This window comes from Osmia lignaria, chromosome 14 (genome assembly GCF_051020975.1).
Source record: "Osmia lignaria lignaria isolate PbOS001 chromosome 14, iyOsmLign1, whole genome shotgun sequence".
Classification (NCBI taxonomy): Eukaryota; Metazoa; Arthropoda; class Insecta; order Hymenoptera; family Megachilidae; genus Osmia; species Osmia lignaria.
In genome coordinates this window covers 13,573,281-13,600,702 of record NC_135045.1, presented here as the reverse complement: position 1 = coordinate 13,600,702, position 27,422 = coordinate 13,573,281, and the positions used below count along the sequence as shown (strand labels likewise).

The 27,422-nt window shown below is 31.8% G+C and overlaps 1 protein-coding gene across 2 annotated transcripts in view; it reads left to right on the top strand.

Annotated features, from left to right (window-relative positions):
- Nucleotides 1-3,811: 3,811 nt before the first annotated feature.
- acj6 (abnormal chemosensory protein 6) overlaps nt 3,812-27,422 on the top strand; it is a 71,564-nt gene continuing 47,953 nt past the window's right edge. For both annotated transcript variants that reach the window (XM_034338275.2, XM_034338274.2), the window contains exon 1: nt 3,812-4,895. In XM_034338275.2, coding sequence (XP_034194166.1) covers nt 4,734-4,895 — 162 coding nt within the window. In that variant the 5' untranslated portion in view covers nt 3,812-4,733. The remainder of the gene's footprint in view (nt 4,896-27,422) is intronic.

Below are 27,422 nucleotides of genomic sequence, written 5' to 3'. Positions count from 1 at the left end.
AGCTAGCCAATATTTAAGGGCTATTGAGGGGGCCTGGGTTTGCGACGGGACAGTTTATGGTCGGGACGACAGTGATGATAACTAGCGTCGCCTTCGACAGCCCCGTCGTAAACTCAGGCTAAGTCCCAAATATCTGTCGGTCCGGTCAAGTGACAAGGGTGTTGATGACAGTTACGGAGGACTTGGTCGTTCTCTCTCTTGTTCGCGAGACGTTGCCCAGGAGCTATGGGGTATGGTGACGTCAATGGGTTTTCCCTAAAAAGAGTAAGAGTCGGGAAAGCGCGGACGACGCGCATTATAATATACAAAATTCGGTCAGTAAGTTCTCGATGAAGGGACATAGGACGAGTAGTTTGAATAAAGATATCTTAGAAAACCTGCTGTTTGTATCATTCAGTGCCATCTTTACAAAAGTAATATTCTTTTATCTTTTTAATTCCTTTATATTTTACTATAAATGTTATTCGAAATAAAATGAAATAATATTGCATTAAAGTTGAAGAAAGATATGAATGAAGGATAATTAATGTATGACAGCAACAGTAGCTTCGTATTTGTCACTGTTTATAAATATGATTCTTATTTATTGCATTCGAAAGTTTTTACGCTAAATCTCGCTGAGATAAAAGAAAGAAAAAATGGCAAAATCAACTTTTGTGTCGGTCAGTTGGAAGCTGAGAGTCAAGAATAGCGTAAAACAGCTTTATTCGTTTATTGGATCGACGAAAGTCTCGGAGCCTTGTGGGAGTAACAGAGGGGATCTGGGTTACGAAGGGTCCATGACACTTTAAAAATTCATTATGAAATAGCTCACACAAATCTGCACTTACTATGAAGATATAGCGAATCAAGTAGTAGCTCAGCTAATCGTTAAGACACTCACAATTGTTTTAGAATTTCAAATATATTTATGTGAAATGTATACACTGTAAAACCTCTTGTATTCAAACACTTTAATACTTCATATATCACCTTTTTGTTATTCATTATTATTAACCAGCTCATTTTGAATTAAATACTAAACTGAATGCTTGTTTTGTATAATCCAACTTAACTCTAATCTAGGATAATGCTTTGCTTAAATCCTTAACATACCGACATGAGGTCAGTAGGTTCTTTTTTAATATCTTCTTTTTCCTTCGATGATAGCTAGAATTTGTTTCGCCAGCTTTCTGGTGAGCGGCTCTTCATTTTCTGTCAAACACCGCTTACAGAACTTCTTTTGGCGCAGAGCGCTGTTTTTGAATACCTTCTTCCAGTTTATATTAACATTTCTCAATAGCCTTGAGATTCAATGATTAAGGTGTCCATTGCGTTAATTTGAGCTTTCCACTTCATTGCAATTGTTCCAGATAAACACAAAGTCGTATTGATAATACGATACCATGATAAATGGTAAGGTATAACATAATTTATGAACGAGGGTGTATGTTACAACTCAATAAAAACTAATCACGCGTTGTATGCATTCAGCATCGAGCCGCCAGGGAGGCATTTGCCGGAACGAAAGGGTTAATTAAATTGAATCTGAAGCCCCTGTCATCAGCAACCACCAGTTGTCAACGTGTTGAAAAAGAAATTAATAGTACAAGTATTAATATTTACTTTTAATATCAAGGCAGTTACCGGACCGACTAAATTATAGTTAATATTCATATATTTTTAAACAGTATAAGCAACTTAAACATAAAGGGTACTTTTTTAAGATGTATAAAACATTTTTCATTTATAAGAGAGAAATGTGTTCAGATAAAAAAGTTTTTCTACGATAGGATGACTAGTTCATATTAAATGTTGTATATCTAATAATATACGAAACAAAAATTAATGCGTATTGTAATTTTAGTATTAAAGATAAAATTAAATAAAATTTAAACAAAATTTGTTATAAAATTATAGTCGGCACTGTTCGCAAATGCTTATGTCGGAATTATTTAGAAATTACAAAATTTATGTTGAAAACGAAAAAAAGGAACATCTCTTTGACAATAAATATCTATAATGTAAAGGGTGTCTCAAAATGACCTGACATTTTGATTTATTAATAAAACACATTATTTGTTTGAAAAGTACAAATCTTTTTATTTCAATATAAAGTACAAACATGGAGGTTATGTATGCAACACAATATCCGATAAATGGCCGCCTCGTCCCTGTTTGCAAACGTTCACTCTTTTGTCGAAATTTTCAATAACATTTTGGCATAATTGCGGACTAATTGCGGACTATGCGTTGCTCAGTCGTGTAATTCTGCATGACTAAACCTCAATACTTCCTGATACCAATTGTCAAAGATTAGTACTCTATGTTCGCTACAACAAAAATTGTGCGAAATTTAAAATGTCAGGCCATTTTGAGACACCCTGTATTATAATGAACATTTGTATTAATTATTACATTTTAAAAATGATATTATTATTCTTATCAGCTTTTATTACAAAAACAAAATAACACAGTGATTTTTTAGTTTCTAAAATAGTGTAATTATTATAATAAATACAAAATACTTTGCAATAAATACGTTAAAAAACCATTGTTTATATCTGGCATAAAACATTGCTTTAAATAATAACTATTTGAAAGGACCTAGCTTAACCGAACAATCGAGCAACAATAGTAATAGGTAAATCAATTATTCCTGTGAATACTGAATATACTATTTTTTTTTTTTGTTTCAGAATGAAACCACACAAAGCAGGAGAGCAAAACCAGCTTCAATAAAATAATTTAATTGTTTGTTTGGTTGAAACAAAAGATATTGTACAGTAAATAGAAATAATTAGAAAACATGTTCAACAATAACAAAACAATGATAATCTTATAATAACAATAAGGTTATTGATTACAATTGCCAACTTTAAATTATTCCTGATATTATTTATTTGACTTTAATAAACAGTAAACAAAATTTGTTTTATACCCTGACAAATCATGATATTTTTTTTATTTTAATATATTAAATGCTTTATTATTGTAAATTAATAGTTAACAATGAAATAATTAATCAATAACTTCAATAGCTTTAATTAATCAATAACTAATCAAAATAAAATTAACCAATAGGCATGATGGATAAGAAAGCAACATATTTTTCTTTAAGATAATAGTAACTAACAACCCATCTTTCGAAATTGTTTCGAGAACCGCTACTCGAAATCACTCCATACGAACACGTTCGTTAAAAGAATTCAGGGCATGGTTGGTATCAAGCAAGCAAAGGAATTCCGCGAATACCTTGCGATCCGAGGCAAATCGAAGATAAATGACTGGTAACAGTAACAGCGACCTTGGTGTTAAGCCGTAGGGCAATCGAGGCTGACCAATTTACGACGTAACTAGTAATCCAGCAGCGAGAGATTTTGCCGTGGTCGAACAAAAATACGACGCAAGGGAAGAAAAGTAGGTAGACAATACGAGGAGAAGCTTTGACGAGACAAGGTTGCGCGGGGCAAGGTTCGACAAGAACAGGAGTAGTTCGTAGAGGTAGTTGGTAAGGGCGTGTAACATTGGGGGGAGATGAGAAAAAGAGGAAATGACTAAAGTTGATATAGATTAAAGAGAGAAAAGGAGGCAGGATGGTCAAAAGGAAAACGAGGGAGGGTAGATTGCAGGAAGGATGGACAAACGGGTGGTCGCGGTTAGAGACACCCATGTCGAGCACGAAGGCAATGGCAAAGATGGCCGACCTGTATCCCTGCAGGGGCGCAAGCGTGACAGTGCTAGACTCCGCCTATGCACGATCTACCCCTTCGTTCCGGTTGTTGCCGGTTCAGCCTGTGGCGAACAACCCCTCTGCTTGTGAGCACGCGCCGCTCAGCAAATCTCCTGAATCACCACCACCATCCCTTGTTCCGTTGTTTCCTTCTTCTTCCTTTACTCCCGCCATCCCCTGTGGAAGAGTTCATCTACGGACCACTCTTCGCCGACCAGTCAGCGCCAAAAAGTGCACAGCTTCAGGACAACATCCGCGTACGGTTCTACGTGGCTAATTAGAATCATCGATTAGTGGACAACTTATCGTTTAAAAATCTTATTTTTTTTTTTTTCTTCGTGGATGTTCGTCAAGTGATTGATCTTTGTGACGTAAATCGATCCGGTTCAACATCGTTCATATCCTTGGGAGGTTTCTCGTCTCCTAACCCGTGGACTTCTTTCGAATCAGCTGCTCCTCAATAGGCAATCATTTATTCATATCCTCCGACGAACACTGGCGCTACCCCTCCCCCTCTCTCTCTCTCTTACTCACCCCTCTCCTCTTTCTCTCTGTTCCTCTGTGTCTTGTTTTCTCCGGTGAAGTGTGAGGTCGCTGGATTCGTAGGAACGAATCGAAATGTTCGATCGGCATTATTAACACAAGACGTGTGCAAGATGTAAGATCCACGTTATCTTGGATTGATTGTAACGAAATCGGTGCACTGATTGATCGTCCTCGGTAGGACGATAAGGGTGAGTGGTGGTTTGCAAAAAGAAAAGTGTGCAAAAATACTTCTGTCACGAGTACATTATTTACCCGTTGGTGCGTTCCTAGCGATTTGATGAAAGTGAAGGTGAAAGTACTTTTGTAAAATTGCGAGGACATATAGAGTACTTGCTATACAGATGCGAACCGATACGAATACTGATGTGAAGAAGAAGAAGCGCGGTTGCCGCAACTGGTATCGTTTCATTTGAGGGTGCTGGTTTTCGACTGGTTTAGGTCTAAGCCCGACAGCTTAGACTTAACTGGCTGCAAAATGATGTACTCACCGGATAAGATGATGGGGAGCAAGGGACTCCACGGGGCACCGATCACTGCTCCGGGTTGTTTCCCTTCGGGACGATATTCGCCGCCGCCTTATCGCGCTGCTCCAGACCCCATGCCGCCACCACCGCGACGCTGTATGCCGAATCCTACCGTGAGTAATCACCATTTTATTCCACTCGTGGTTATGAAAATTACCATACTTTTTCATTGTGAAACAGGTTGATGATGATACGATATACAGAAACTTATTGAAAGATTTCATTAAACGAAAAGGGTTAGGGGTAGTTATAGTTCGTTACTGTGCTGTGTAGTGATTATGATTTACTATTAGCACATATAGTTTCATGGATGTCATCAGTGATAATCACCATAAATAATTAAATTAAATCATCACCATACATAATTAAATAGTTGAATTCTAAGTAGCATCAATATCATATTCATCTTATAAGATAGCATGTAGAACCTTTAAATTGAAAAATGGAACTGTTATACGCTGAATTACTATTATATAATTTTTACATAATTTTATATAATTGATATATAAATCTCGTCCTACATATGTACGTTCGTTTTTATTGTGACATTCGACGTATTAAATTTTCATGATAATTGTGCCCGATTTATTAGTTACATTTGTACTCTTATCTTACAAATTTACGCCGTATGATATTGTATTCTGAATCGTACGACGCGTAAGTAATCATTTTTTTGTCCTACTCGTAATTACTAATTGTAAGATTATTATGTTTCCTCACTGTAAAACGGATTGACAGCAATTTGGTATCCAACAGCTAATTAGAAGATTTTGTTCAACAAAGAGAATTGACGTAGTTTCGGGTCATTATTGTATATAGTGCTTACGATGTACTATGAAATTTTTATAACGATATAAATATTCTTTTACAAATTTAATGAAAAAACTAACATTGATATGACGAAACGAATTTAGTTGACAGTTACCGAACAATGTGTATACGTCGGAGAGTCTTAACATTTTTCTGAAAATTTAATGAATTTCAAATTTTAATAATTTAAATAAACATAAAATACATTTATAGAACCAATTGTAATTGATGTTTTATTTATTTATTTATAAACCAAAGCCCTTGGATAATAGAGTTCGAAGAGAATGATCCCCGTGTAGGCACTGGAGATCAGGGTACCCAAAAAAGCTTTAATATGTAATATTTCCTTTTTGTAAGATTTATTTTCGAATCGTATTCAGAGAGTAAGGATATAGAGTGTCTTTATGAAAAAATCGATTTTCACTACAGCATAAAAAATTGTTAAAGGGAAATATAAAAGAAAATATTCGATTATGCTATTATTCGAGCTATTATTCGGTTGTCCGCATAATGATTAATAACAGAGTTGATTTTATTTTGCATAAGTATATCACACTATTTTTTTATAAGGTTACTAAAAATATAAAAGATATACAAATTTATGTAATTAAATTTTGCAAGTAGGTATTATGACATACAAACCACAAAGTTTTTACTGATTTTTACTTGCCTCGCCATTTTTGTTTGATGATTGAATATTTCACTATATTATAATATATTTAGTGCCACTTATACCGTTTAAATTATCTTTTTGAATTTGCTTTATAGTTTAAACAAATACTTTATTTAATTAAATATTTTTTAAAAAGGTACTCACTTCATCTTATCTGAATTTTGGTAAAAATATTACATTTAATAATATAGTCGTGTTATCATCATTAATAATTGTGCAAAATTAAATTATAATTTAATTTTCGAACCAATAATTTATCAATGCAGGATTACGCGCAGAAATGTTTATCAATCGGAAACTACTTAAATTCAACCAAAATAAATTCTAAGATATTTTACTTTTATTTGCATTGAGGAAAGCTTCTTTTATTACAGATTATTTGGACTGCGTTTGAATCTTTATAATTAATTATATATATATAAGATTAAAAAAGGAAAATTTGGAATACTATCATATTAACATTTTTGTTTATTGCGATGTCGGTCACCGGTGACCAATACTACGAATTTGATTAGCTTAAATAATTAGGATACTTCTAGATACCATTCAAATTACACTAATACTGCATAGCAACAAACCGAAAATTAATTTTGAATATCTTCAAAAATCCATTTTATCGTGTATTTGATTAGACGACTGTTTCTACCGCGATGGTTATTTTGTTCTTCTAAAACCCCTCATATCCTTATGTATATGTATATAAATCATGAAAACTTTTGGATAGCCCTAATACAAGTTAGAAACAAATTATAACTTATATCGACAATCTAATTTTTGAAACGTAAGTAAATAAAATTTTCATACACTTTTATAGAACTTTTTCAAGCACAGATATAATTTTAATTATAAATAACTACAATTAAATAATTGCTAGCGTGGATCATTATTATTGCATTTACAACGTGATAAAACTTTTTTTTTTGTTGTATATTATTATTATTGTATCGACTAGCATGGAAGAAATCTGTTTCTCTCTCGATAAAAACACAAAAAACTGCGATTAAAGTTTGCAAAGAACACTACATACATTATACATGAAGATTTGTGGCTGCTATATTCCGATAAGTTTAGAATGTAAGACGACGATAAAAATATATATTTGCATCGTACCAAAGCTTTCTCTGTCACATATATTACACGTTTCGTGTACCCATCGTTTATCTTACCTACGTTTATTGTACTTTTATATATATGTATATACGATTATATATATATTTACGATTTGAATTCTATAAATAGAATATTTTCGGATATATCATCTTTAATCTGAAGCGAATTGTCGTTTTATTTGAAATTAATTAACACTTTGCTACTGCAGTGGTCAATGACACTCTCGACTTTAGTAAGGATTACATGATTACATAAGAATTACATATTAAATATTTTTCTTCTTAATACATATTAATTTGTTTAACCTGATATGCTTATAAGTGTAAGTATTTCGTTAATCTTTTTCAACTGATAATATTGGCAAAATAATTGGCAAGCCGTGTTTTTTGGTATTTGTTACAGCTTTCATATTTTGCTTGTTAAATTAATATAAAATTATTATTTGTCGAATATTACTATTAATACATACAATTTCAATAAGAGCGTAGTTGGGTGTAGTTGTTTAACCCACTCATTGTCAGATTACTTTTTTCGCCGAAGAATAAAATTGCTTACGCTGCGCCGCGCCGCTGAGAATTAAATATTGGATCTTCCGCACCCGATACGATGATTGGCAAAGCCATGAGAAAGCAATTTATCCATACCCGATGCCATTTGGAGATGGTGGCTGCTGGGGAGTGGGTATTAGAATTTCGTTTTTAAGCGAAAAGCTTGGGTACGACAAAGCGCGTGTCTAACGGTCCGAGGCTCAAATTGACATGTCAATCCCAATGAATTGATGTGTATTAATACATAATCGTGTGCATGACAATAATTAATTTTTACTACTGCTTTTTAAATATGTAAATACATTTGATCAGTTAAAATAGTTTTTGATTAGTTTAAGGTGTCAATCATTGTATAATTTATTCCAATTATTAGAGTTTAATAGATTTTTTTTATTGAACATACTTGACACCGTTGATGATAGCTGTAACGTAATGTTGGAAGCTTCTTATTGTTACATGTCTTGAATACCTTTATTCATCATGATTTTCATTTTATGACAAAATCTGTAACGGTACTTTTTTGACGGACCAAATTCTTTTGATATGCCGTATCCCGCACCATTAGTGTAAACGACTTTAATTATAGTATTTTTTGTTTCAAGTAATTGCATTCCATGAGGAATTTTTGTATCAAATTATTGTAAATAACCAAGAATGCTACTACTATTTATCGTTAATGATGTCAAGCAATAAAACAAACACTTGAAAATCGCTATATTAAAACAAAAGTTACTGTAAGTAGGAATTATAATTCTTTTTTTTTTTTTAATTATACAAAATGATATACATATAGTATATAATAATAGGGTTTAGTATATTTCTGAAATGTACTGTATTATCCAACTTTTTTGCAATCTAACCGTCCTATGCAGTTGTAGGCACTGTTTGGCTATATCGAAAAAACATATACACCTTTGTAGGTACCCGGTTATCTGTGTCATTGGTAATGCTCGTTTCACGTTGTAACCGAGAAGTAGCAGGTATCTAAACAGAATCAATCGGAGCTCTGTTTCGCTAGCAGTGGCGTATTCCTCTCTTCTTCTTCTTCTTCTTCTTCTTCTTCTTCTTCTTCTGACAAGTTCCTCACTCTCTTGAACGTATCCATCCACAACACGAATCTCTCTGCAGACTGATCCCGCGTCCCTCCATGCAGTTTGAAACGATGGCACACGTCGAACCGACTGGTTTCTCCCCATCACGATCTCTTTCCTCTGCTGTGCCGCGGACCGCCATAGTCTTTAGTTTATTCATGTGACGTAATAGGATAAAAACCGTTGCTACGAGCTGAGTGCCTAGATGAGATTACAGCCGTACTGTTACGGCCGGTAACGTGAATCCGATGTAATCGCTCCTTCCTGCGATTTTTTGGCTACCTCTCCCATCATCCTTGCGTCTCTATTATTTTTCTTCTTTTTTTTCGTCCATGCAACCAATTCCCTCCCACCTAGACACCGGATTTATTTCGAATGGTGTTTTCTGCGGTAAATTCGCCGTCGCTGTCCAAGCGACATACAACGAAGGGTGCACCAATAAATAACGAAGATACATGTTGAAACAAAATATTGATTCCGTGTGTGAATACAAATATGACGTTTAAGGATTTTCAGTAGGCTCACAAAAAAAAATGGTTTATTCATTAAAAAATTGAAAAAACAAAGTGATAATCGAAACTTTGCAAAGTAAAGTTTATAACGAGAGTATCTCTTCTGTTGACAATGAAATAGTTTTAGGGGTTGAAACAGGGGATAGAAAATATCCTTCAAATTATTCCTAATATAATTTCGCAGACAAGAATTATGTTCTTAAGCTGTATTTCACTTTCTTGTGTGCTTTGAACTGCTTTTACATCAATAGTAATGAAATGTACATTAAAGAAAAGGAAGTAATCTAATATCCATTAAAAACAAATAAAGCACTGATCTTTCAAACTAATCATTTAATCATCAATTCTTATTCCTTTTAATATAAAAGTACAATGTGAGACTGTAAACCTGTAGATTCATAATTTGTTTAAACAAAGAACTAACCATTTTGTACTTAGAATATCGATAAAAAGCGACAGTTTACAATACTCTTATGCCATCAAATTATGTATGTCAGACTTTCTATGTTTGATATGATTCAATATAAATAATATTTCAGACACGATTGATGATTAGTTTATTACTCGATGAAATGCGTTCAGAAGTTCTAATAAACATTAAGTGTTCATAAAGTTTTATGCAATGTCAATCGCGTGACGATCGTTAATCAGTTAATACCGTTAATTGTTCGTAAACGTGAAGTGTGGTGCCATGTCCGTGTGTACTAATTATCTATGATAATTGATAGAGCTTCGTATTACGAATTCATCGTACAACGAGTAATTATTATTTACGTTTCGATGACCGTCGTCTCGCGCGTTTTCCACAACCTACCTATCTTTTGCTTCATCGGAATATCAACCACTTAATCAGTTTGCGTTACCCTATAGTAGATCATTTCATTACTTTTCAATTCTTACTACTATGATATAATGATTTTATAAGTGCAATTTCTTATTACCTTCGTGTATTTTGATCTCGCGTAGCTAATTGAAATATTATAAAGTTATCATTATCTTATATTTATTCACGTACTTAACGTAAATAAAACACAATAGTATTTGCATAATCAAAAATGTAACTTGTTATATTCGTTTAGGAATTAAACAATTTTGAAAACATTTCCTAGATTAAGTAGGTAAAAATAAATTTTATTTGACCTTTAGATTGTTACACTAGATTTGTTACACTAAATTTCAATTGTAGATATTTATTATTTATAAAATAAACTTAATAGAAGGTGAATTACTGCTTTTCATTCAAATTATGTTATACATTATAATTCATAGTTATAATTTAATTTATGATAGCAATGTAATTAACTAAAAATATATCTAAATAAATCTTTTTGTTTTATTTAAACTGTTAGAAACTTTCTGATTAAAATATTATTATTCATTTTATAAAATCTTTATGGAAATTCATGAAAATTTATAACCGTTTCCTATTCACAGGGAATAGAAACACTGTTTTATCATGATACAACATAGTTGATGTACGTGATCATAAATTCTGTGCTTTTAGCATCGCCGTCGTCAAACAGGATTTGTGCTTGTCGTTTATTTTAAGATAAATGACAACAATCGATCGATAACATTTTGAAGAATAGTATGAAAAAATAGTTTACGATTACTGTATCCGAATGGATGAACTAAATATTGCTGGAAAATGAAGCATCGATAAGTGTAACGACTCTTAAGAGACTAGACGGCGACGTTTATTGATTATTCTTCTATACATTTACCGCGTCATCAACCATCAACCGTTGAAAAACGTTTTTTCCTTGTAAAACAATAAAATATATTGCTCATAAAAATTGGTAAAAATTTATATACATATATACGTTGATTCCATTGTTAAGTTTGTCTTGTTAACACTTTGGTTCATGATTTTTTCAATAATTGTGGCTATTGGAGGTACTTAAGTTACAATATTTACTGGTAATGAAACAAAAATTTATTTTTGTTTATTGCTGTATAATTTTGTTTCCATTTTGAAAAAAAATACAGTTTTACGTAATACACATTTTTATTTTAAAAATCTATTTAAAAAAGGAAACTGTATAATATTGAAAATGCTCAACTTTATGTTAATTAATATTGCAAATGTTCAAAAAGTACAAAAATTTCATAGTAAATTATTCGATACATATGTTGTATAAGAAAGAGTATAGCAAGGTAAAGTGGTCAAAAGTGCCCCTGAGTCGATTTTACCTGGCAATGTACCATTCAATCGCTTACCAAAAGAGACCATTGTACACCACGTTTCAATCCTGTATCTCAACCAGGAAGGTAGTTACAGGATAAAATAGAAATAGCGGTTTTCACCATGTCTGTAATGTTATGTAAAAATTTTTTTTAAATATTAAAATATTCTAAACATAGGTATTTATTTATCATTGTGAATTCTTTTTATATTTTTTGGTTCCAAATCCTAGACGAATGTTCTAGGATTCATGGTATTATTTAATATCTTATAATTTATGCGATACATAAATATTTTTGAAGTATTTTCAAATGAATATTGTTTATTGTCATAAAATCAATAATTAAAAATAAATTCATTCATAAAAAAACGTGGAATTTTGGGGGGTGCAAATCTACGAAAAAGAAGTTTCCAGCGGTTCAGTTGTCGGGCACCTTAACCGTTAGACTAGCTACATGTTGAAAAAGTTTTTCCTACTTCGGAAAATAAGATGAGCATATCTTTTCAATTAATAATTAATCGATTATCTTTATTCATATCTTACTCTGTTCAATGCAGAATTATTTAAAATCACACTAAATATAAACTAAATGTAAACGTATTTCTTACATTATCCCATGAAATATGTATGTCGAACATATCAGTTTCTAATTTTTTTTTTTTTTTTCAAGTACGGCACACCCTAACGAAAAATCTGAAAAAAATTGGGGATAATAGTCATGCTATTATCCAACTACTGGAAAAATAAAAATGTAGTCGCTCGAAAACTTCTACCCGTAACTTCCATTTTTCGACTTTCTTTTGCGGATTTGATTTTTCACGCCCAGGATTTGAAACCATAAAATCTGAAAAAGATTCACAATCATAAATAAACACGTCTAAAATATTTTAGAATTTTCTCAGGATTTTTGCATATCGTTAAATAGGGAAAGTATGGTAAAAATTGTTATTTCCATTTTACCCTGTAACTACACTTTATAATTGTAATTATATATAAAGCACAAGCATAAGAAGTTTACCCCCCTCCCCGCTCAAGGTATCCATAAACGTAGGTGTTGTCACCAATTTTTATTCATTACGTTTCAACTTGTTTTTAGATTCTCTTCTGAACTATACCCAACAAAGGGTATAGCAGGATAAGATGGTCAAAAGTGCCCTTGAACCGATTTTATTCTGCAATGCACCATTTTATAACTTATAATAAAAAACCATTGTACACCGAGTTTCAACCCTGTATCTCAACCGGGTGGGGTAGTAACAGGGTGAGAAAGAAAAAGTGATTTTTGCCATATTTTCTCTATTTAATGGCATTCAAAAAATCTGAAAAAATTCACAATCATAAAGAAACATGGCTAGAATATTTTAGAATTTTTTCAGATTTTTTGAATGCCATTAAATAGAGAAAATATGGCAAAAATCACTTTTTCTTTCTCACCCTGTTACTACCCCACCCGGTTGAGATACAGGGTTGAAACTCGGTGTACAATGGTTTTTTATTATAAGTTATAAAATGGTGCATTGCTGAATAAAATCGGTTCAAGGGCACTTTTGACCATCTTATCCTGCTATACCCTTTGAGGTTTTCCATTTATTTAAGAGGGCTCAAGAAAAAATTGAACCATCATGATAATACAACCCAGGTTTGTCACATCTGAATTGTAGTAATATAATTACAAAATATTTCTGAAAGATGAAGGTATACTAAAGTTTACTATTTCTATAATTAAAATAACAACATTTTGACAATTGAAATATTTTTATATTATCAACATTCAATAATTCGGTAGACATGTTACGTGTTTTAATGAGAATCAATATAGTCAAAAGCCTTTTAATACTCCACTTACTGTCGAGTTTAATAAAATTGTACATTAAATATAATTGGCTCCAAATATTGCCTCAGAATAATAGTTCATTGCCATTTCGTTATGCAACGCTGTTGTTTCTCGTGTATACTTATGCGATATTTCTACAATGCATTATATCATAATAATGAAATAACAACATTAATGCAATTATAGAAGATTTTAATTAAACTCGGTAATTAAATATTTTATTATACTTGTATGAGTAGCGTTAATAATTATTATTTAAGTACAATCGACTCGTGTAGTTCCTCGATAATTAAAACTCATAAACGAGATTTTTTAGAAACATTTGAAAATCACCATTTTAAGTACATAATAATGTTCTTTCGTATTTACTAACTTTTAATTCAGGTTAACGTTGAATACCAATGAGACTGAGGATCAATTGTAGATTAAATATTTCTGATACTATTGTTGTGAGTGTAACATTCAGTCTGTCTCGGAAGAAATGCAGACATAACTATGCAACTTTAAACAGAACTATATTTACATTTTATGGATTCGTCTGATTGAATTTCAATTTAATCTAACTAAACTCCATACCGTGTATTATATTTTTATATAGAACGTCTTGTTCTTTGTAGTGCAAGAGTAAAAATGAAGCCATTTTTATAGATAAATAATTTTAAAAGTTAGAATACAAATTGTTTGGGAAATTTAATCTGGGACAAAATTCAATTTTGTTTCTTGCATTCGAAAATGGGTACTGTTATTGACGATAATTATATCAGGTATACAACTTTATACAGGATGTTAAAAAAAGGGTTAAATATCTTAAGGGTATATCTTAAGTAGTACTCGTCCAATGGAAGAAAAAAGTTCAAATGAACTTGAATTAAAAAATTTGTTTATTCAAAGTCATAAGCAATTTTCTGTTTAAGTTGTAGGGCTTAATTATACTTGCTTCTTGTAATCAATCATGATATGTAAATAGCCGAGTATCTTATTATTTTATTTCTGCTGCTGATATTGATAAAAAACTTTTCATGTGTTCCACAACGTTCACGCAGGCTTCATAGCTTCGTATAAGAGAATTTTTTCAAAAATCTCTGATTTTCTTTGGACCTCTTCACAGGCATTTTCTATTTGCCTACGTGATTCATATATGTCATTTATCAGTGACGAATATATCATATTCTTAAAAAATTTTCATACGAAAAAGTCTAATGGATTAAAATCAGATGATCGAGGGGGAAATCGGATGAAACTGATCCATTACGTCTAATCCATGTTCTTCGGAAATATTAGTTTAATTATGTTAAATGTGTATTGTCGAACATTGAGGGCAAAATGAGCTGCATCAGTATCAATGAGCTGCACAGATCCAGTAGATTTTAAAACCTTTTGTAGTATGTTTGTCGAAAAATCATGTTATGCTACATCTAATAGTCGATTTGGTAAAATAAAAGGCCCAAGGTAGCTGATCAAAAGGATGATCAATCCCTACTGTTGCTACTGCTGCTGCTGAAATTCTTCTTGTACTTATTTCTGAAGTTTTTTCAGTTGCTCGCCCTTAGGCCACGAACCTTTATATCGGGGATCGAATAAAAACAGTGTACAATGAGCAGGTCTCAGAAAGACGTTGATGAAGTTTCGTAAACAATACATAAAATGGTATTTTTTGGTTTGGATATTTTTCCATAGAAAATCTTCGAGCGATTACAGCACCTCCATTGGTAAGGCCATTTCTGCCATTTTTTTGATTAGAACAATACGATGTCATAGCGATTTCTCTGAAAACTTTACATTTTCGGACCCATGTTCATTGCAATGTTTTTCTTTTACTTGATGAATACTATCTACCGTTTAAATATTTAACCCCTTTTTAACACTCTGTATGTACATATGTAATCTTTATTGATTTATCGACATTTTCATTTATTTCATATTGTTAATGAATATTCAGAAATATTTATGTACATATCAAATTAATATTTAAATGCTTAAGAAGAAATTCGAAAATTAAATAATGCATCAAAGAGAAACATCAATTTGAATCCATATGCATATAAAGGGGCTGTCGGTCTTTTAAACTTTTATTGAAAGAAATATGGGATGAGAATTTTTTTTTCCATATCTGGTGCGATTTGGTAAAGCTCCGAATTTCTTTAACCATTGCATTGACAGAACAAAAATTAATGTCATATGAACTATTTTTTTTGCAAAATTTTAAAGTTTTTTGAATTTTTGAGTTGCCCAAATTCTCATATTACTATCAGAAAAATTCCAATATGTATGTGAATTCTTCTGTTTCGCTATTGATTTCGATAAGTAGAGATGATTCTACAGTATTTACAGTGAACATTTTGTTGTAACGATGCAAAACACGACATTATTGTATATTAATAATGTATACTTCTTCGGAAAATTTCTGATGTATTATATTATTCAAGATTTTACTACATTATCACTGAGAATCGTGCAAACTATTGTAACAGGCAAAGATGAGTAAATCAAGTCACGTAGAACCTGCTTTGTTAATTAGCTCTGGAATTTGAACTGTGCTTCCCTTGTGTAATAGCCAGAGACTTTCTACGAAGACTACTATTCTACACAGATATCCTGTAGCATGTAGCCTGATTTCCAGAATTTTCGCGTAATTCAATATTTGAATAAGCTGCACGTTTCTACTTGGCCTAGCGGAGAATCGTTGCAACACTATGTACACCAAATGACGTCAGCTTATACCTTTCCTTCGGTTAGAACTACTTTGTACAAGTATACTGTATTCATACTGCATACACGACAGATATGTAACAGCTTCTGTCGAGTAGAAAATTTTTGGAATTTCTATTTACCAAGGAAGCAGACTGCAGTCAGTTCGCGTCGTTCCTAACCGTTAGATTCATGAGAACTATTTCGTAAGAGTAAACGTTTGTATGTATGTGTATATTGCATAAATGTCAGATACAATACGTGAAATGTGCCAGTAGGGAAATGAAATTGTTACAAATGTTTATTCGATTGGAAGATGTAAAGTTGCCAGGTGTTGATAGAATTTAAATAGTTTTTAGGAAGCATATTTATCATTATTTTTACTACTAATAATATTTGCTCAATATTTAATTCTTACTTATTATTTTTCATTAGCAAGTATTATTATAGTCTTTGAACATGCATACAATAGTCAAATTGCATTGAAAATCTTAAATATTATGCATTAAATAGAATATACAATGTTTCATATTTTAATAAAACATTTTAATGTTATATTCTTTTATCAATTTTTATCATAGTTTTTAAATATTTATATGATATTAAGCATATTTATTAAACATATTAAATATTATATATGTATGTATTTATAGAATATTCAATATCTAACACTTCAACAAAATCTGAATATTCTGTGAATATTCGAAAACGTTGCTAATAATCAATAATCAAAAATAGTAGATGAACTTTCAGTATAGAAAAATATAATAATTAATAGTAAATAAATAATTACTATTAACAGTTGAATATTCAAAGAATATTCAGATGTTATTAAACATATTACATATTGAATACAGATTAAAATATTAAAGATTATGCATTCGATTACTTATTTAGTATTTATTTTTATCAAATATAGAGTTACAATGAATGAAGCGTATATAACATGTTATTTTGTAATTTTGAGTAATCTTCCAATCAGATAGCAAATGAATTTCATATGTATTAAAAAAATACATAAAATGTTTTTCAATTCTTTAACCAAAAATAGTTTATAGTTGAATTTTAGTATACAATTAATTAGATCTATTCTACCGATAGAAACAATTTTACTAAGAAAATCATTATTTATCTGGCTATGTTCTATTCGTGAATCATGCTTTCAGAATCAATTTAAGATTTATAAAGACATACCAAACGATGTTTGGGATAATAATTTCTTATTTTTTGATAAATAATCAATGACTGCAGTGGAAACTACTAGGTTCTACTAGGAAAAACTTCGATTTCCGGTATAAATAGTTCATTTATGGTTAGTATAGGAAATTGAAAATACCATCAATCGATGGAACGTACCCTATTTACATACATGCAAGAGATTTTCGGATCATCCGTTAAAATCAGTTCGGTATATTTTGAAAGAGGTGAAAAGTGATTAGGAGCATCTTTATTATAAAAACATATTTTTCAACTTATGTGACAGCAATAATAATGTCTTTATATTATTGTATGATTTGTATTTAAGTGCATTGCATTTTGGTCTAAATGTTCCTGTTTATTAAGACAAAGTTTTACGAACTGAGGAATGTTTTGTTATTTAACTCTACTATTTTCTTCACCTACGTTTTCATTTCATGACATTTGAAATGTATTACGATTGCATGCTATATTCTTTGGATAATGTTTCAAATCTCACGAGTGGCCGATCAACACATTGGGGGGTAAAGTACCCCAAATATAAGGCGATATCTTCATCATGCTATTAGTTTCCTAGATATTAATTAAAAATTAAAAATTTTCGATATAATACGTAAAATACATAACTAATAGAAACGTCTTTGCTACAGCTATTGCTTTGCAATTATTTCCCTCGCCTCACGTTAGATCGGTTTTATTTTTTTATTAAACATGTTCTATCAATGACAACCCTCTTGAAACTTTTATAGATAAAAGAAATGAATCGTTGTTTTTAATTTTTTTCGCGGGTGTCACTTAAGGGATTGTTTATAAAAGTAACATTAAAAAATTTAACTGTTATTTTTATAATCTGAATCATTGGCTAAAAATTTGGGAAAAATATTTCAAGTGCACCTAATGAATACCTACTTTGTATTTTAATGTGTTCAAATATTTTGAACATGAGAAAAAAATAGTAAAGTTTAGGGTTGTTACTCCCATATCTCCTTTACCAAAATGGCAGGGAGTTGAAATTATAGTTGTTCTTTAGGCAAAAAGCAATATGTGGTATAAATATAAATCGAAATTGTGGCTGGGGCCGATTCACCATGCTTATCCAGGTTTCCCTTTCGTTTCGATCAAACATTAGGGATATTCGAAACTACAGTTTATTTTTTCAAGTTTTAAAATAACTTATTCCTATGAAATGTGAAATATCAAAGAAATAAATATAAAATTCATACTGAATTAAAAATAAATCTCTAAGAACATAGTACAAACATATGGAAATGTAATTTTCATTGTCGTTCATGTAGACCCGAAGAGAAGCAGCAGGGTTAAGTGTTCCAATAATTTCTGGCAAGGGAGACGTCAGAACTCCTATTTATCAAGTTACACTATGGGTATAAAGTTTTATTATTTGCATGAGCTTTATAAATAAATCTTTATTTTGTACATTTTATTCTTGTAGCTGAGTCAAAATGATCTTGCATCCACCATGCGATGATCATATGTACTGTGTATATAGAATATGAATTGTCATGTACATGATACTTTTACAAAACCAATCTACCTTGTAAATCAAAGGTTAAATGTACAGTTTCAAACTGTGTAAAAATTACATACTCAGGATGTTTTTCTTTTCGTATGTGTATATCCTGTTGTGTTGTAAATTGTAAAAAGCGAAACAAGGGATGTATAGAATAGAGTGTGTTACAGGGAAATCTGAAAAAGTGGCGTGTGCGTCAAGTGGATGGCGTGGTGGTTTGGTGGAGCGGTAGTAAGGCGGTAATTAACGTCAGGAGTGTTTGACAGACTGGGTTCGAGTCGGTTTGATATACATGTATTGGGGTGGCGTACAGCCCAGAACAGATGCACGCGTATTCGTGCATTACTGTTCGTACGGGGGTAGCAGACCACGAGATTGCATAATCGATATCTTGCCTACACCTGTGCCACTCACAAGTGCGCACCTGTGTACGAGATAGAAAGGTGAACGTGTTTAAAAAAGGTCATCCGTGGATGCTTATCGTTAGTATATTTACGTACCTTTGTGAGTGTCCATCGAATTGATGATTTCACTTTCAAACACAATGGCTTTTCTGTTTTCGTTGCATGTCAGTCTCTGTTGGAAATGTAAATTTGATACCACGATTTACGAAAAGTCGTTACACTCGGAAATTGTGCATTTACTTTCAAATCACCTTGCCAATATTTTTTGCATCGTTATACTTCATAAAGAAATGGATGGAAAGTAATTTTTAATCGTTTCCGAAGTCGGTTGTTTTATTTATTTATGTAGACATTTAGGTATTAAATTTCATCTTGAAGGACTTTAACAATGATTCAATCTACTTTCTATTTTCTTTTTTTTTATCTTGTTATTTTTTTATACAAATAGTTGAATTAAGCGTTGATCGATTCATATACACTTTGTTATTTTGGGACGATAGAAAATTAGGTTTCGTAAATGGAATTTTGAATATGACCTCGTTCAACGAAGTTCTTAACTTACCATGTGTTTCATTTTGGGGGTAGAAATTATTGTAGTATTGTTTAACGTTCGTATTACCACCGTAACGTGAATTCGATAAATGGAAATTCATTTTAAAGTCAAAGATTTTTATGTGAAAGTAGAGGTAGAATAATTTCATTGCAACCACGTTATTACCTATGAAGCATAACACAATGGATTTATATGGCAATCCAAGCACTGTGTTAAATATAATACGTATGAACATGTGAAAATATATAATTATATGTATATAATAATTTGGAAATATATATCATTTGTTAAACTCATATAGGTACGTACAAAGATATTCTACTTGTAAGTCAAAATGATCCAACATCCGTCTATGGTATAAAAAGCACACACAGATGAACTTCCAAAAGTCAGCAGTGAGAAGAAAATACCGCAGGATAAACGTCCGTTAAGAGTTAATATAATATAGGTATGAGCAGCGAAAAATTCCAGCAAGAAAAATAATGTAATAATATATTACAGATGCAGTAGTAGGATCCCCGGTGCGGAGAAACATCGATGCGAGATAAACGGGGTAGTCTAAGTCCCTTCGATGGTGAAAGTAAGTACGTGGATAGTGCATCGTCTCACGAACTGTTCACCTACGGTTCCAGTATGTACGTGTACCCCACAACCATAGAACAGCCGCGGACGATCCCACACAGGGGACACTGGGGACACATAACGCTCCCCACTTACATCCAATCACTCCTGATTTATATTTACTACTCGCTTGCCTCCCTTATTTATTGTGCTTCACGCGTGAGACGCGCGGAGAACAGGAACGTTAATTTGCACAAATTGAAAATTATGGAGCGCAACCGAAGACAACAGTCCATCCGCTCGAAGAACCTTCAGAAAGAAATATTGATGAGCCCTTGCACCTTGGAGAAATTAGCCGTCCTTTCGATTTGCAATTCCTCCTTCGTACGCTACGATCAAACTAGACTTAATCGGTCGGTTTTTATGCCAATTAGGTTATTAGATTATTGGGTTCCTTCGTTCCAAGTTTTATGCTTTAAAGTGAAATCGAATTAACAACTTTAAGACAATCCGAGAATTTTTAATTTAATTCTTGAATTCGGACTATTTAGCTAACCGAGTTAACGGAATCTTGCTCTGTCGAAGCACTGAGCTTTCGTAGCAGAATCGTGTACGAACTTGAAGATTGAACTCGGAACTGTACTTGAGAATTGTACTCGCGGATTATGCTCGCAGATTTATGCTCGAAGATTGTACTTGCACTCCAACTACTCGCGAGAGTGTTTGACGCATTAATTTATAATGATGTAAAGAAGGCACGAGGTTGATTTGTTAATTCTGGTGAGCTACATTCACTTGGGTCGTCAGCATTTTCACAATATGCCGATCCAAATAAACTGCTCACTCAGAATTGGGAAACGATGAATTTGGATGATGAAAAGGAATTTAAAGAATGCATCACAGGACGTGACAAGAGATAAAAACACTGGTGTAAGCTAAAATATAGGAACCGAACTTGCCTCATAAAGGATTATTGGAATACTTAAGTAAAGGAACATTCGTTAAAACTTTACTTTAATAGAAATAGGTATATACTTAGACCGCAATGCAATATGAAATATGAAATGCAGTTCAATATAAAAATCTATGTATAATAATGTTCTTATGATAGAATTGAACAACACTATATGTATACTTGACATTTTTAGTAAAACTGAAAGTCCTTCTTCACTCTAAACAAAAATCCTACTTACACCAATAGATGAGAAGCATTAAGGGTAGTTGTTATTTTGAAAAATAGATAATAATCAAAAAGACAAAAATACAATAGTTGAAATAATGATTTAAAATAACGTATCTCTATGTTATTTGCGTTAAGTCAATAATATTAATTCTAGGAATTTTAAGATGCCAAAAGGTTTAAAGTCAGCTTAAAGGAAGGCTATTTTATATCCATATAAGAGAAAGTATAAAAACTGTTACATTACATTTTGTATAATAAAGTAACAAGCTCCATAAATACAAATTTATATAATGTCCAATTACATAAATTTTGATTAAGTATACATGAAGGGCCTAAAAACTTATTATTGAAAAGAATACTTAATAAAATATGAAAATAGATGTGAAAACGAAGTATGATACTGATCACAAGTTAAATGTTTTATTTATTAGGCGAACTTACAAACGTAAGTTCAATTAATTATAAATTGTCAATTAATTATATTACCAAAGCAACAAAAGTGGTTCAATATACATTTAATGTTTAATTAAGCTTATAAATTATTTAATTCGTTCTGTGTCTTGTATTAACAAACACTTAGTTTCTCAATTTCATATTTCAATTTGTACTCTGTACTAGTAGTCTAGTACTAGTATTTAAGATGCTAATTATTATAAACAACCTGTAGAGAAATCGCTATTCATCCAATTTATTTATTTCAACTTATTTTCTAATTTGCTTGTAAAGTAAGTACCTAGGTATACACCGAAGATCTGATAATGAGAAAAAATATGCAACTTTTTTTTTCAACTTTGTTCAATGACAACTAAATAACGTCTCCTGCAAGATTTCAAAGATCAAACATAAAAATTTTCAAATAATAGACATATTAATTAACATAAATGCTATTCTAATAGGTATTAGGAATAATGTTTCATGTTCCTTTGAAAGAATGAAGAAGCACAAGTGGATAAAACGATAGAACAGATTAGGGCAAGAAATAAGTATTGGTGAGTAGGATGAAATAAAGGCTTGAAGTGGCACTTGCCAACAGCAGGTGTAAGAAAGGGGGGAAGTTTAGTCACGCACGTATGTATGCTCAAACGATACTTGCTAATGGGACTTTAGTATCGACAGACAGTGGGACATATCCACAATCAATAGTTTGAGTGAACTATTCCATTTATAATACATGTTACTTTAATTACCCCTTGTCCAATAATATAAAATTTGTTTTGATTTTATTTATTACAATTATTATAAAATCTAAATTGAAGAAGAAAAGAGGCTGATCAAGTAATCATTAAAGTAGTTATTCTTTTAGTCACTACTTACCTTGTTACTAATTTTGTCTATAAACATCTACTTATTTGTGTATTTTAATAAAATTACATTATTCAATTATAAAATTATGTTTTCAACTAACGATAAATTAGATAAAACAAGTTTCAACTTATTCTAGTAGAACAAAATTCTGAATATCGAAGGTTTAATCTTGTATAACAATCAAGTTTGTTATTAAATAAAAAATTATTCATTATCGCTTGTATCTGCAAGATTAATACTGAAAAAGTGATGTTAGTTTAGTAATGATACTATTAAAAGAAAGAAAGCATTAATCGGTATTTAAGCTAAATACCAAAAATTATGCTGAATTATTTAGCATAAACTTTACAGTCAATTAAACAGCTATTGCAAGAGATAAATCTGTTAATACGTTCTAACCCATGTGCAAATGTACATTATTAATATAGCTGCATTACCCGAGAGTCCAACATTGGGGTGGAATATTCACCGTTGGCCTGAAACAGGTACTTGCGGGCTAACAGAAAGGGCGAACATTACTTCCGCTCGGTTCTCGGTGGTTTAACGCTGTTATTATTATTTTTATTAGGGAGCCGTAATATATAATGCTATCAGCCCCTAGAAGGGGCGGGCACGCAGGAAATAAACCTAAGTGTATAATTACAATAATACTTACCGAGATCCCTTCGTGGGTTCTCTCCCTTTCCTCAACCCCTTTTCTTCTCCCACCCTCGGCAAAAACCTCATCGGCTCTCACCCATGTTCAACCTGTTTCTCGTTCTCCCTATGACTAATTGCGGACTTCTTCCTTCCTTTTTTCTTTTACCTGCTTTCATCACGTGTAATCTGTTCTTTTATCTTTTAATGAACGTGTCTACGTCTAATTGCAACTAAATTCAAACTGTCTGCGCATTTCATTTTAAACTGTTATTATTTAACTTTTAGTAGGATGAACTACACTAATTATGGCACTCCAACAATTATTATTAGTATTTCCAACTTTAGTAAAGATTCATAAGAACTACATCTTAAATATTATTTTTCAAATATATATTTATTTTTTAATATAGTAATAGCTGTCAATTAAAAAAATTTTATTAATACTATTTTAATTCTGTAAATGTATGTTCTTGAATCTCTTTGCAAGTATTTTGTAAATAATTCCATAGCTATTTTTCTGGTTTTAGGTAACCACTTCTTTCTAGTTTTTGTTAAATATAATATTACTCTTTTTAGTACCCAAACGTTCGAAGTGATCGAAGTGATAGGGGATGATTATAAAATATAACCAATTCGTTGGTGTGTGCGTACTATCTAAGGGGTAGAGGTTTGTACGTGAGTGAAGTGTTAAACGCGAGAATTGCTAATCGTAAGTTCCGATAGATTTCGGATGGGGAATGGTCTATACTCGTGTCTACTCCGTTAGCTTCAGTCTCTCCCCGCAGATCAAATGACAGCCTGTACATGTACATACGCATCCCATTCCTTTGCCTATGTACGCCAAGGTACATACACGCGTACCTCTTCGTGGATAAGAATACTGCTTCTCAATATGTTTTATGTTGTGCGAAGCGTAACCGTTACTGTGAATAGGACTATCTAACAATAAGACAACTAATGAAACATCCCAAATGGTGTTACACTAAAATCGGATGAATAGATTTTATTTATATTTCAGATGAAAGTAAATAAATAATTGATTAAAAATTACTGATTGATAGATACCATCTATTTCCACTTTTTTATGGACATTAAGGTAATTGGAAAAGGCGGAACTTGATGATTAATTAGTAGTTAATTTTGTAATATGCTTATGGATCGCAATGAAAGAATGTGAAAAATTTATACTGAAACAATCACGGAATACTGGAAAGCGACACCCTTCGCCAAAATCAAGAGTCTATTATTATGACCATATGTTTGTATCACGATTGTATCTAAACGTAGAAGGGAGAAACGTGGTTGAACCGGATGGGTAGATGTACACCTGCTCCAATACGAGGACACATGCGTAAAGGAACAGAATGCGTGGGCAAAGTAAACCTCCATGTCAGATATGTGTCATTCTTCAAATAAAATAGCATACCGCGACGTTTATTGACAATTATTCCCGTTGTCGATGTTTGCCGGAAAGAGTTCGTAGGTACCTCTTGTCGACCCCTTTTTCACCTTTTAGTCGATCGATTGGCCAACTTTATTTTCACCGCTTTTACAACATCGTTTCCTATATTTCTCGCTATTTCAGCATTTCGTATTCCTGTTTTTATATTCGTTACTATTTAAAGCTTTTTGGCGAAAGCGTAACTAGTTATATTAGTTTCACTTAGTAAAATGTAATAAATAATGTAATATTGAATGTATTTCTTGATACAATTACTTGCTATAATTCATAATATGTATATAATTTCATAATTTCTATGTATGTAGTATATTCATTTACTTCTGATTTCTGAACAATCTCATATAATGAGATTATATATTATATACAATTTATATAGGGTGTCCCAGAAAGAGTGTTAGTCCTTTAAGGGGATGATAGCTGGGGTGATTCTGAACAACATTTTCCTTTGCAAAAATGTTGTTTAAAGCTTCATTTTTGAATTATTAAGGAAAAACACTGGCCAATCAGAACGCGCATAGTGCGTTAGGCTCACTATTAGGCTCAGGGGCGGTAGGATGCAGAAAGTGTTCGTTCGGGACTAACAATAAGGTCAAGTCCAGGTTTCGTAGTCGAGGCTGCCGTCTCTGAGTCCGCGTGCTATGCGTGCTCTGATTGGCCAGTGTTTTTCCTTAATAATTCAAAAACGAAGCTTCAAAATGTTGTTCAGATTCACCCCAGCTACCATTCCCTTAAAGAACTAACACTCTTTCTGGGACACCCTGTATAATAGTTGGAAAATTATTACAAATATGCATGAAATTATTATAAATACATACAATTTATTTTTAGTACTTTCTGCATCTTTTTTTGTTCTGTAAAACTATCGTCAAATGTTTCAGCAGTGATATATGGTACATATACCTAAATATTTATGGTGGATTTGAATCTATGTAAATACATACAACTCAACACAGACTTTTCAATATGTACCTTGTACTTAAGAATTACCTTCATTTTTACATAAAATAACGAGCTGAATTGATTAATATATTCAGTAATAGGGGAGACCGCAGCATACTGATACGTTTTTCAGTTTTTCATTTTTACAAATTTTGTTTGAATCAATTACGCAAAAAAGGTATGCTGAAATATTTTTTTAATCTTCTTTATATAATCTAAGTGAAACTTCCAGAAAAACAATTATAAAATAAGTTATAAAATGTTTATTTGACGAGTGGAAAATGTATCAAGTTGATACTGTTCTGGGCCATGTATTTTGCTGTTACGTCGCATTGGTAATATTGAATAAAGGAATAAAATGACTTGCAAAAAGTGGCTTCTAATAAATCAATAAATGAATATTGCAATCTTTTGTTCGATTTCAAATATCACATCGATACACACGCACGTATCGTTGAGCGGACGTTCCTGCATTCCATGTGTAACTGTGTTCTGATTGGTCGAATTTAAGAAACTTTAAGAAGGAATACATATCTCTAAAACTATCGATCCTATTGCGATTCTGAAAACACGTATATATCTTATTGTTAGTTTTTTGCAGAGAATAAAGTCGTGCACTCCGCTTCTGGGAATTACTGAACACCCTGTATATATATAAATAAAAAAAGTATAAAATAAGTATCTATTTTTATTTAAGAAACAACACAGGGTGAACAATAAAGAATTAATTACTTTCTAAATCCGAGTAACAATGAATACGTAAATACATACATATGTATAATAAGGAATACCTTTGCCGCATTTTGTCAGCCCTTTTTGTATACACAAATTATATAATGTTCTGTACAATATCGCTAGAGTCTAGACGGAGTGAAGAGCCAATCTGAATGTTTATTTCGCTGCTGTAGAAACGAAAAAAAATTAAATAACCATTATTAACGTCACTGAAAGTAGATGTAAATTCCATTGTAAACAACATTTAACTAATGAACTTCAAATATCTAGCCATAATCGAGCTACATACATATAGTGTCCAAAAAGTGTCACTGTATAAACCAGCCCTCGTAACAACTTGCCCCGGTCTCCCTTATATGGTTTCAATTAAAAAAATTAATGCATTGTACATTTTTTAAATAAAAATCAAGTTTTGAAAGTTTTAACTACTGCAACATATAGGCGATTGAAAATTAATTAATATCATGCATCAATTTCTTATGATATACCTAAGCTTATTCGCAACAGTTAAAAAATCGTAGATATCGTTAAAGGATGCACTCTACATGTATAAATGTAGGTATGCAAATGTATGTATGCAAATTTTTGGAATGCCATATTTCTTTTTAAACTGAAATCATTTGAACTCGTTTGATCAATAATTTTAACGTTTTAATCTTTGTCCGTGCCCATGTATGTATAT